Source organism: Neomonachus schauinslandi, chromosome 8 (assembly GCF_002201575.2).
Source record: "Neomonachus schauinslandi chromosome 8, ASM220157v2, whole genome shotgun sequence".
NCBI classification, from domain to species: domain Eukaryota; kingdom Metazoa; phylum Chordata; class Mammalia; order Carnivora; family Phocidae; genus Neomonachus; species Neomonachus schauinslandi.
The window spans coordinates 85,394,312-85,406,869 of record NC_058410.1 but is presented as its reverse complement, the minus strand read 5'-3'; the positions used below and the strand labels follow the sequence as shown (position 1 = coordinate 85,406,869).

Sequence of the window (12,558 nt, the reverse complement as noted above, 5' to 3'; positions counted from 1 at the left end):
TCCTGGCCTTTTTTTCTGTTTCATTGATTTCTTACATATCTTTATATTAATACCCCCTAACTTGATTGTGTTATTGTAGTAAGTCTTGCAGTCAGGTAATTAGTTGTACATTCTCCAATTTTTTTTCTTCTTTTTTGAGATTGTTTTATCTCTTCCAGATCCCTTGTATTTCTATGTAAATTTAAAATCAGCTGGTAAGTTTTTATTTTAAAAAGTCTTGCTTGGATTTTAGTTTACATTGCATAATCTATAGGTCAATGTAGAGAGATTTTTCTCTTTCATCATATGTTGTGGACACATTGTAGTTCCCCATTTAGGTCTTCTGTTATGTCTCTTGGAAGTGTTTTGTAGTTTTCAGTGCCTTAAATTTATTCATAAGTTTTTTATATTATCTGAAGCTGTCATAAATGGTCTTTTTATTTCATTTTCCAAACAATTGTTGCTAGGATATAGAAGTACAATTGATTTTTGCATATTAACTGTATACTCTATGGCCTTGCCGAAGTTATTAGATGTAGTATTCCATAGATCTAAATTAAATTAGGTCAAGTTTATTGATGGGTTGTTCAGCCAATATTCTGTATTATTGTTTCCCCTCTGTTTCAGTACTTAAAAAATACCATTATCTTCTGGCCTAAATAGTGTCTGATGAGAAATCAGTTGTTATTTATATTATTTTTCCTTTCCAGTTATTATAATGATTTTCTCTTTACCTTTGGTTTTCAGCAGTTTGACTCTGATATGCTTTGTTGTAGTTTTCTTTGTATTTATCTTGCTTGGGATTTGTTGAGATTCTTGGATCTGCAGGTTGATTCTTTTCTTTTCCAATTTTTACAAAAATTTTAGGTATCATATCTTCAGATATTTTTTTTTTCTGCCCCAATTTTCCCCTCTCTTCTCCCTCTGGTACTCTAATTTCACTTGTACTTTATCATTTGATATTCCTTTGTTTTTTAGCATTTTTTTAATCTGTGCTTTTCAGATTGAATAATTTTCATGATTCTAGTTTTGAATTCACTCTTTTCTGTAGGGTCTAATCAGCTCTTAATCTCATGTAGTAAATTGTTCATTTCAGATATATTTTTTACTTCTAAAATTTTTTTTTTAGCAATTCCATTTTTCTGCTGAAGTTCCTCACCTCTTCATTCATTACAACCAGCTTCTTTCACTCATTGGGCAATTATAATCATTGCTTAAAAGTACTTGCTTGGCCTTCTTGTTTATAATTTGGCATGTAAGAGGTTTGGACATAAACACTTCCATCCTAACAACAAGAAAAAAACTGAACAAACTGAATATCAACACATCTTCTTAGATCTTTTAGAGAATTGAAGTCACAGGGCAAACTCCTGCCCCCAAAATTGGACAGTCAGATAGCCAGTTACAGAGAATCACATCTGACCAAAGCAGAGACCAACCCCCAAAGCAGAAATCACCACTGGAGTCAGTACTGGGGTAGAAAAACTTAAATTGAATTTGATGAATTTCTGGTGGCTCAGTATGAACAAGCTTGAAGTAAAAATTTCAAGGGGGCTTAGTCCTAGGGGAACTCCACACTTTTCATGAGTTTTTACCTCTGGGAACCCAATCAGGTTCTCATGGTGAAGATCAGAGAAAATCCCCTCTCTCATGCAGGAGGGTAAGGGGGTGAGAGAGGTAGCTGTTTTAAAATACATCCAGAGCATTCTGCCCTTCTTAGAAAGACTTGTCTCAGTAGAAACTATCTTTCCAGAGCCTAACTGACCTGGGAATCCAACTCCAGCCCTCTATAGCCTTCCACATGGGGGAAGAGAAATATGCTACTTACCATTCATTATTAGAGAGTTTCAAATTAGAACAACAGTGAGATACTTCTGCATACCTATAAGAATGGATGAAATGTGAAACACTGACAACACCAAATATTAGGGGAGAATTAGAGCTCTCATTTGTTGCTGGTAGGAATGCAAAATGGTACAGCCGGTTCTAAAGACAATTTGGCAGTTTCATACAAATCTAACATACTCTTACAGTATAATCCAACTATAATGCTCATTAGTACTTACTCAGATGAGTTGAAAACATGTCTGCACAAAAACCTGTACACAGTATTTATAGCAGCTTTTTCCATAATTGCCAAAATTTGGAAAGAACCAACATGTCCTTCATCAGGTGAATGGATAAAAAAAAATACTGTATATCCATACAGTGGAATATTATTCAGCAGTAAAAAGAAATGAACAATCAAACCACAAAAAGAGAAAGAGGAACTTGAAAGCATATTGCTAAGTGAAAGACACCAATCTAAAGGAGTGCCGGCTATCTGATTCCAACTGTATGACATTCTGGAAAAGGAAAACTGTGGAGACAGTGAAAAGATCAGTGGTTGCCAGAGGTTCAGGGGGATGGAGAGAAGAACAAATAGGTAGAGCATAAGAGATTTTTAGGGAAGTGAAACTATTCTTGATGATTAGTAATGGTGGACACACATCCTTATGCATTTGTTAAAGACCATACAGGGCGCCTGGGTGGCTTAGTCGTTAAGCATCTGCCTTCGGCTCAGGTCATAATCCCAGGGTCCTGGGATCGAGTGCCACATCGGGCTCCCTGCTCTGCGGGAAGCCTGCTTCTCCCTCTCCCACTCCCCTTGCTTGTGTTCCTGCTCTAGCTATGTCTCTGTCAAATAAATAAGTAAAATCTTAAAAAAAAAATTAAAAAATAAAATAAAATAAAGACCATACAGTGTCCACCACCAAGGGTGAATCTTAATGTAAGCTATGGATTTTAGTTAATAATTGTCAATATTGGTTCATCAATGCTTTATTATTATTAAGTCTATTAATTATTTTTACAAAAAGAAAGTATATACCTGCTAATTCTAACATCTGAGTTATCTTGGAGTCCATTTCTACAGACTGCTTTTATCTCATGATTGTAAGTTATACTTTCCTGCTTCTTCGCATATCTAATGCATGTTCTTTGATTCTTGAAACAGTTGTTCCATGTATTTTGTCCAGCTTTATAGTTGGTTTCAGGAAGACAAATCCACTACCAATTTCTCTGTCGTGGTAGAAGTTAAAATAGTGGTTTTCAACCTTGGTTGTACATTAAAATCATCTGAGGAACTTTAAAAATTACCAATGCTGAACAAGGCCCAGGCATGGGTAATTTTTTAAGTTCTCCAAGTGATTAACAGAGTTAGGCTGTTACCTGAATAAGAGCATTCTGCTGGGAAGAGTGAGAATTGAAATCTGGCTTGTCTTCACTGGAGTCAGGTTGCATCTGCCAGTGGAAGCAGCATCTTTTATATTTGTACTTAAAAGCTGCTAAAGGGTTTAGCACGACCTTGCAGCAACCCATAAAAAAACTAGAGGGTCAGGAAGTTGTTCTTAGCTTTTATTGAGATTTTAAGGTCATAAGATGGTATTTTCGAATGTATCAATGCTTTTTATGCTCTAGAAGAGGGAAAGAGTAAGAAATAGTTTGCATACACAGACCTGTACCCCTGAAACAAATAATACATTATATGTTAATTAAAAAAAAGAAGAAATAGCTTGCATAGCCATCCTTTTCCACTCAAAGACCTCTTTACAATAATGAGTTATTTACACAAAACATTATGAAGTTTGCATTTTTACAAAGAGGTACTCATCTCTAAAACTTCTTGATCTGGTATTCCTTCAGTAAAATATATATGCATAGTGTGTATATATGAACCTTAATATATTAAGCTCTATTTTTCTTAATAAAGTAGAACTACTTTCTGAAAACATTTATTTATCGTATTTAATTTGATACTTTTTATTTCCTGTTTTGCAAGGTTCGGGTAGACTTCCAGTGTTACTGTAATTATTAACATAAACACAATGTGTTTAGCTTTTATGTGTTCATATATGTAGAACATATCCAGTTTTTTCAGGAAATATGTTTATCCCAAAGTGCAATTATTATCTGATATGTGCTCCTAAAGGATTAACTCTTCCCTTAAATTATTTTTTACCTTTTTTTTTTTTAAAGATTTTATTTGACAGAGAGAGAGACAGTGAGACAGGGAACACAAGCAGGGAGAGTGGGAGAGGGAAAAGCAGGCTCCCCACCGAGCAGGGAGCCTGATGCGGGACTCAATCCCAGGACCCTAAGATCATGACCTGAGCAGAAGGCAGACGCTTAACGACTGAGCCACCCAAGCGCCCCCTATTTTTTACCATTTTAAATGAAACTTTTCTAGTGTGCTTCATGGTCCCCTACTTTCTGAAACAGAGTATACCAAACCTAATTTAGTCCTTTCAAAATGATTTAATTATCATTATGCATTTTATTTATATGCTCAAGGGTTTAATACACTGGTGTTCCATGCTATTAAAAATGTCTTTTTAAAAAAAAAAAGATTTTATTTATTTATTTGAGAGAGAGAGAGAGAAACAGCATGACAGGGGAGAGGGTCAGAGGGAGAAGCAGGCTCCCCGATAGAGGGGCGCCTGGGTGGCACAATTGGTTAAGTGCCCGACTGTTGATTTCGGCTCAGGTTGTGATCTCCTGGATCTTGAGATCAAGCCCTGCATTAGGCTCTGCACTTAGCACAGAGTCTGCTTCAGATTCTCTCTCCCTCTGCTCCTCAGCCCAGCTTGCTCTCTCTGAAATAAATCTTTTTAAAAATGTTTAGATATTAGATCTTCCATTAAAGGATTCTAAGTTATATTTATTTTGTCTCTTTTTTATGGGAATGTTCTAGGTTTATGTAAGTTTTTAAGGGAGGGCCTTTTTGTTTCAGTAACAAGTTCTCTACTGATTGCCTAGTATACTTATGTATACTTATATATATCATGTATATTCTGTAATTCTGCCTAGTATACTTATGTGTACTTATATATATCATGTATATTCTGTAATTCTCCTTTTCCTTTGTCTCATTTGCTCTTTTAATATGCTGTGGATTGAAAAGTAAATAATACCAGTTAGAGGTGTGCCTAATAGTAACCATAGATCAGCTCTGTGTATAAAGGGGGCTTTAAAGTATCCTTCCAAAAGTACAATCTAAGAACTTAGAGAATATTTGTTCAATAAACATTTGTGAGGTGACTGTTTTCTTCAGGGCAACATAGATAATATGATATATCTGATATTTAGATCCTGTACTGAGGATTTGAATATAACCTGGATAGGCATGTATAAAATTATTATAGTAAATATATTTTGAATGTATTCTAATAACTATGTTAATAATAAATGTTATGTATTATAATTACTAGAGTAAATACTATTATGATTTTCTTATATACTATTTAGTCATATTATTATACAAATACTCTTTGTAATATATTTTATATAATAAGTTTATACTATAATAAATATTTAGCAATTTAAGCAACATGTTAGGGTGAACACAGATAAAGTAACATTTAACTCTGTAAAGCATTGATAAATACTCATTTTGAATGTTCAAGAGGCTTTTTTTAACCTTCTAGCTGTTTGCTAAATTTTGAATAGTTGATATTGCCAAATAAGTGAATTTTTAAAAATTAGAGTACATATACAAAATTTGTTTTACAAGCATATATACCAAAGTAGTAATATATATATTACTCATCCTGAGTTTGAATTCGTAAATTTAATATTTTTTCAATGTACATATTTTACTCCAAATTAAGTGGTGCTGCCATCAGGTGGCAGTCATACCTTAGTTATGGCCACAAAATACGTTTAATAGACTTACTCATTACACATTGCCATAGCACAAAATTATGGCAGGAGAAAAATTAGATAAAGAATTTTGTGTGGGTACACAGAGGAAAGGAAAGGCTTTCTGTTAACAGGGAGTCTTTATGCAGAAGGGAAGAGATAAGTGGTTTGAAGCACAAGATTTGGAATTTCTTAAATCTTTATTTGAATCCCATATTTATCACTTACTAGCTATGTTATCTTGGCCAAGTAATTAACCTCTTTGTCCCTGTTTCTTCACTTATTAAATGAAGACATATCCACTTCATAGGGTTTTCATATAGTTTAAATAACAATGAAAATAAAGTGATTATCATAGAGCCTGGTAGATAGGATGCTATCAGGAAATGATAGTTATGGGGTGCCTGGATGACTCAGTCAGTTAAGCATCCAAGTCTTGGTTTCAGCTCAGGTTATGATCGCAGGGTCTTGGGATTGAGCCCCGTGTCGGGCTCTGCGCCCCAGGGATTCTGCTTAAGGTTCTCTCCCTCTCCCTCACCCTTGGCCTCTGCCCCCTACCCCGTGCGTGCTCTCTCTCTCAAATAAATAAAATCTTTAAAAATAAAAAAAGAAACGATAGTTACGATTGTAAGAATCAGGAGGTAAGGAGAGAAGGAAAACCAACAAGTCAGTTTTGCAGGCCCAGCTACAACTGCAGGAATCCAGAAGGCTTCAGGCTTCCTTTCTTCACACATTACAGCCCTCAGGGGAAAACATCTCTCAATGATAGATAGATCGGCAGATACTGTTCCACATCTTTGCCTTAGTGTTGGAGAGGAAGAAGAGGCAATTGGATACTATTTGAAAGTACAGACACAAATTTCATTCTTCTCATGGATGCCTCATATCTTCCTCTCCCTTACCTCACCGACTTGTTCCTCTAAAGACCCAGTTTCATCTGCTTAGGGAAGCAAGTTTAGTAAGTCAGAAATTCAACTGGCCAAATCTTGATGACAAGTAAAATATATCTCCAATTTGTTTTATGTTTAATACCAAAGAACCCTAAATCATATTCCCTTTTAGAAAAGAATCTTAGATATATTATAATCTTGGGATATATTATAATTTGTCTCTCCTCCCTGTACCTTCCAAACAAAACATGTTCTCCATCTCCTTACTGTTGCTTCATATTGCTCCGATAGCTGACAGAACCTTTCCTTGAATAATTAGAAATGGAAGGATCAAAATACAAATATGATGAAAGAAATATTCAGCTAGACTTGACCAGTATTTATCAAGCACTTGCTTCTGTAATATACCCAGATAGATGTTTTGGGGGATAACCAAGATCATCAAAACATAGCTCATACTCTGAAGAACATTACACATTAGGAGTGAAGATAATTCACATATACAATTATTTTAAGGAAAAATATGATGAATGTTATAATGGCAATTATAATAGCTTATATTTTATACACTTACCAGACTACAGACTGCTGTCACATACATTATCCTGTTTATTCTTCACAGTAACCCCAAATGTAGAACAAGTTTTAGGTGTAATTTGAAAAGGAGTCATCTGAGGCTCAAAGGTGAAATGCCTCAGAGTCACAATGCCAGTAGGTTGCTCAGTCAGTTCATTTGTCATATACTTGCATACCTGACACATAGCATGATGTAAGTCCTGGCTGATTCTTACCATTTTTTACCATGTGCTGAGCACTATTCTTGGTACTGGGACCTAATGGTGAGTAAGACAAACTGAACCCCTGTCTTCAAGGAGGATAAATCATGGATCCATAATGTAAACCTAAATTTCTCACTTTACATTTTATTTTATTTTATTTTATTTTATTTTTAAAGATTTTATTTATTTATCTGAGAGAGAGAATGGGAGAGAGAGAGCATGAGAGGGGGGAGGGTCAGAGGGAGAAGCAGACTCCCCGCTGAGTGGGGAGCCCAATGTGGGACTTGATCCCAGGACTCCAGAATCATGACCTGAGCCAAAGGCAGTTGCTTAACCAACTGAGCCACCCAGGCGCCCTCTCACTCTACATTTTATTGTTTCTTTTATTTCATGCAATACTAAAATACAGTACTTTGGCACATTGAGGAGGGAGATTAATTCTTATATAGGGGTGGTTATGGAAGGCCTAATGGAGAGAGGTTTCTTCTCCTACCATTGATTGACCTTTTAATTGTGCCATGTTATTCATATTCCCTTTTGGATTTTTTCAGGTACGCAGATTTTCTGAAGCATTCTTTTGCTTTGAACATCCAAGAGAAGCTGCCATTGCATACCAGGAACTTCAGTGAGTAGAGTAGATCAAAGTTAAAATGATTTTACCTCCTTTTATGTAAGATATCTATCTCAGAATTTATCAAATAGAATATATGATATTTACAACAGAGGAAATTAGAATTTAAAGTTCAGAAATTCCCTGTTTAAACAAACTGGGTTTAATTTTATGAATTACTTCATGGAAGACCCATACCTTACATAAAGAAGCATATTGCCCTATTCTCCCCACCCCCATATCAGACCTACTAGAACCTTGGTAGTCCCATACATCTCTGGCTCCAGCCTTGTATCTTTATTTTCACAGGTCAGAATCTCTTATGGTCATCATTATATATTACAGATTTTCACCAGTGATCTGTCACTGCCTTTTGTTATGTTAATGATTTACAGTAAAATACCCAGAATAGATGCCTTCCATTTTTCCTACTGAGTATGTTTAAATCTGGTTTTCTTTGGCTTTAAAGAATAATTTGAGAATATTATGCTGAGCAAAAGAAGTCAGACATAAAGAGTAAATATATGGTTCTATTTATATGAAGTTCTGGAACAGGCAAAACTAAGGTGAAAAAAAGTCAGAAGAGTGATTGTCTTTTTGACTCGGGCTGGGACTTTGACTAGAAAGATGTGCGAGAACTCTTAGTAGATGGAAATATTCTGTATCATGTATCCATTTGTCAAAATCATACAGCTAAAATTTATATATTTCAAAGCATGTGAATTTTACCTCAAAAAAACTAGAAATAATAATAAAGTGTGGGGCATGGGCAGTGAGTACAGGTATAGATAAAACAAGAAAAGCAAGATGTTAATTGTTGAAGCTGAGTGATGGGGTTTGTTATACTATTCTATTTAATTTGTTTGAAATTTTCCATAAGAAAAGGGTTTTTAAAAAGTATTATGTATTAGAAAGTTATGTACCTTGTTTTAAATAGCTGTTAATTGTATTCACCAATATATGTTAATTACAGCAGTAGCAATGGAATATATTTTTTTCCAATAGTATCATCAGTCATTAGTAGGCAGTTGGAGCTTTTGACATTTCTTCTGTATGCTATTCCCAGCAAATCAGTAAATTCAGACATTAAGCATAGATAACTCATTTTGAAATAACATTAAAAAGTATACAAGAATATAACAGAAATAACTTTATCAACAAACTGTAATTTTGTAGGCCAATCATTTACTGTCAACGAACCATAATTTTCATTGTACCAGTTTTTATCTCTGACCAAAGAACTCTTTCATAAGGAGGTTATATCTTTAGGAATGCAGGAGGATAGGAATGGTGAGGGGAAGAGGAGGAGGTAGAGTCTATAAAGTGGAATTGAGTGTAATTTTTTTAAATTACTGTCTGACATAAAGAAATATTTTTCAGTGCTCAGAGTCATCTACAGATGTGCACCGCTATCAAAAATACTTCCTTCTGCAGTTCTCTCCCACCTCTACCTATTGAATGTAGTGAATTAGATGGAGATCTCAATTCATTACCTATAATCTTTGAAGATAGGTACTTAGATTCAGTTATCGAAGGTAAGTATAATCTAAAATGCGTAAGTTGTGTGTGTCATTTGCGTATATTCTTCCTAATATATATAAAACCATTCCCTAATGTGGGGCCATTTTTTCCCCTCCAGTTTTATTTATCTTTGAGGATATTAGAAGGTTGTAGTCAGTAAATGTAGTCTTAATCATTTGAGTTCTCACACCTTGTTTTAAACCTGAATCTTTTTTTCTTTGGATAAAAGACTTAGATGCACCCTGGATGGGAATTCAGAATCTTCAGAGATCAGAGTCCAGTAGAATGGATAAATATGAGACTGAAGAAAGCTCTATAGCGGGACTTTCTAGCCCAGAGTTGAAAGTCAGACCTGCTGGTGCCTCCAATTTTTGGTATACAGAAGGTGAAAAGCAGCTAACAAAATCTCTAAAAGGAAAGAATGAAGAATCAAATAAATCCAAGGTTAAGGTTACTAAGCTCATGAAAACAATGAAACCTGAAAACACAAAAAAAATAATAAAACAGAACTCTAAGGATTCTGTGGTTTTGGTAGGCTACAAATGTTTGAAAAGTACAGCATCAAATGATCTCTTTAAATGCTTTGAAGGCAATCCTTCACATAGTCAGAAGGAAGGTCTGGATCCCACAATATGTGGATATAATTTTGACCTAAAGACCTACATCAGACAGACAAGCCAAAAGGAAGCTAGCTTTTTGCCAACTAATACAGAGAGAACTGAACAAAAGTCTCCAGATATTGAAAATATGCAACCAGACCTGTTTGATCCTTTGAACTCTGGCAGCCTAAATCTTTGTGCAAATTTGTCCATTTCAGGTAAACTTGATATCTCCCAGGATGATAGTGAAATTACACAAGTGGAACACAATGTGGCATCCAGAAGTTCATCAGACGATTGCCCTGATCATCAAACAACCCCATCTTCAGGAGCTAGAACAATTGAAGTAAAGCCCTGTAATAAGGATCCTTTCAGTGGAGAGAAAATAACTGTTAAAATAGGACCTTGGACAGAGCTTCGACCAGATGAACTATTTGTGGATAATTTACAGCTACCCAACTTTGAGTCCTTAGAATCTAATGGTAAATCTAAATCTATAGAAATAACACTTGAAAAGGAAGCTTTGCAGGAAGCAAAGTGCCGTTCTGTTGGAGAATCATTAGCTAAGTTAAGAAGTAATCAACCTGTTTCTTCTACAAAAGAATATCATGTTGTAGTAAGTGGAGATACAATTAAGTTACCAGATATTAATGCCACGTATGCCTCATCTAGATTTTCAGATTCAGGTGTTGAAAGTGAACCAAGTTCTTTTGCAACACATCCAAACCCTGATGTAGTATTTGAAACTGTGCAAGGGCAAGGTCCTTACAATAACGAAAGATTATTTCCTCAGCTTTTGATGAAACCTGATTATAATGTAAAATTTTCATTAGGAAGTCATTGTACTGAGAGTACAAGTGCTTTAAGTGAAATACAGTCATCTCTGACATCCATAAACTCTCTACCTTCTGATGATGAACTGTCACCTGATGAAAATTCTAAGAAATCTGTTGTACCTGAATGCCACCTAAGTGATAGCAAAACTGTATTAAATCTAGGAACAACTGACTTGCCAAAATGCGACAATAGTAAAAAGTCAAGTATTATTTTGCAGCAGCAGAGTGTCGTATTTTCAGGGCATTTGGACAATGAAACTATAGCAATACATTCCTTAAATTCAAGCACTAAAGACCCTTTGCAATTTGTTTTTTCAGATGAAGATACTTCCTGTGATGTGAAAAGTAGTTGCAGCTCCAAACCTAACTTGGACACTATGTGTAAAGACTCCCAGAGTCCTGATAAATCTAGTAATTCTGCAGGGACAGCAATTACATTTAATTCAACACTGGTTTGTTTAGGTGCCCCTTGTGTTGTTTCAGGTTCTGTTTCTACTAATACAGAAGTTAGAGAAGATGAAACTGTGAAAAGAAAAAATGGTGATACCTTAAATCTCAAAGAAATAAATTCAGAAGCCCAAACAGTTAAAAATGAAACGCATCTGGGTACAAATGATCCTTTTTCAGCCAGTCCTGATATGGTAAAACAAGGGCTTGTGGAAAATTATTTTGGCTCTCACAGCAGTACGGATATTTCTGACACATGTGCTATTAGCTGTAGCAACTCAGTTAGCCCTCAGAAGAAAACTTCTGAAAAAGAAATTAGGAATCTTCATCAGGAACAGGGTAAAGAGGATGAGGAAGAAGAGCAAGATCAACAAATGGTTCAAAATGGGTATTACGAAGAAACAGATTATTCGGCTTTGGATGGAAAAGTAAATGCTTACTATACAAACAGAGATGCACTAGAAGAAGAAAGACTTATAAAATCTGAAAAAATAAGTAATGAATATCTGAAGGATGGTATAAATATGCCTGCTGTCTGTACTTCTGGTTGTTTGTCCTTCCCGTCTGCACCACGAGAGTCTCCTTGTAGTGTTAAGTATTCTTCTAAAAGTAAATTTGATGCCATTACAAAACAGCCATGCAGCACTTCTTACAACTTCACTTCCTCAGTTTGCTGGTATGAAAATTCACCAAAACCTCAAATACAAGCGTAAGTAATGGAGCACAATAGCATGTGCTATTAAATATATGTATAGAAAAAATATGTGTGTGTGTGTGTGATAACATATATTTCATGTTCTCTGGTTTCTGTACTACAAAAAGCTCTTCTTTGATTACCTATCTAAAAATGGAGAAATGAATTCAATGTACTCTTTGACAGACAGACCTGTAGTTCTCCATCTGCTTGTCTTGTTCTATAAGCTAGACATTTCTGATACAAATTTTCCATTGGTGGTTATGTGTTAGATGTTTGGAATAACTGGGATTAAAACTCTTTTTTTCATCAGTAACTCATTTCTCCACCATTAACTCCCAGACAGGTTAAGTTCTACAAGTGCATCTAGCAATGTTAGATAATGAATAATAAGTTAGAAACTTCCTAAACCTACCAAACCCAGGTTATCTCAGCTGTATCAGTGGTTTACAGACTTGAGATTTCATGGACCAGTTAAATATTCAGAAAAATTTTGAGGATGATAGAGGTTTACTAGCATGGCA

The 12,558-nt window shown here is 35.1% G+C and overlaps 1 protein-coding gene across 3 annotated transcripts in view; it reads left to right on the top strand.

Moving 5' to 3' along the window:
- FAM135A (family with sequence similarity 135 member A) overlaps positions 1-12,558 on the top strand; it is a 129,189-nt gene that overhangs the window by 89,814 nt on the left and 26,817 nt on the right. Inside the window, exons 14-17 of one of the 3 annotated variants that reach the window (XM_021691884.1) lie at positions 7,879-7,952; positions 9,318-9,472; positions 10,276-10,539; positions 11,212-12,049. In XM_021691884.1, the coding sequence (XP_021547559.1) occupies positions 7,879-7,952; positions 9,318-9,472; positions 10,276-10,539; positions 11,212-12,049 (1,331 nt within the window). Of the gene's footprint in view, positions 1-7,878; positions 7,953-9,317; positions 9,473-9,687; positions 12,050-12,558 lie in introns of all 3 variants that reach the window. The other 2 variants (XM_021691881.1, XM_044917251.1) reach the window with 2 other exon arrangements.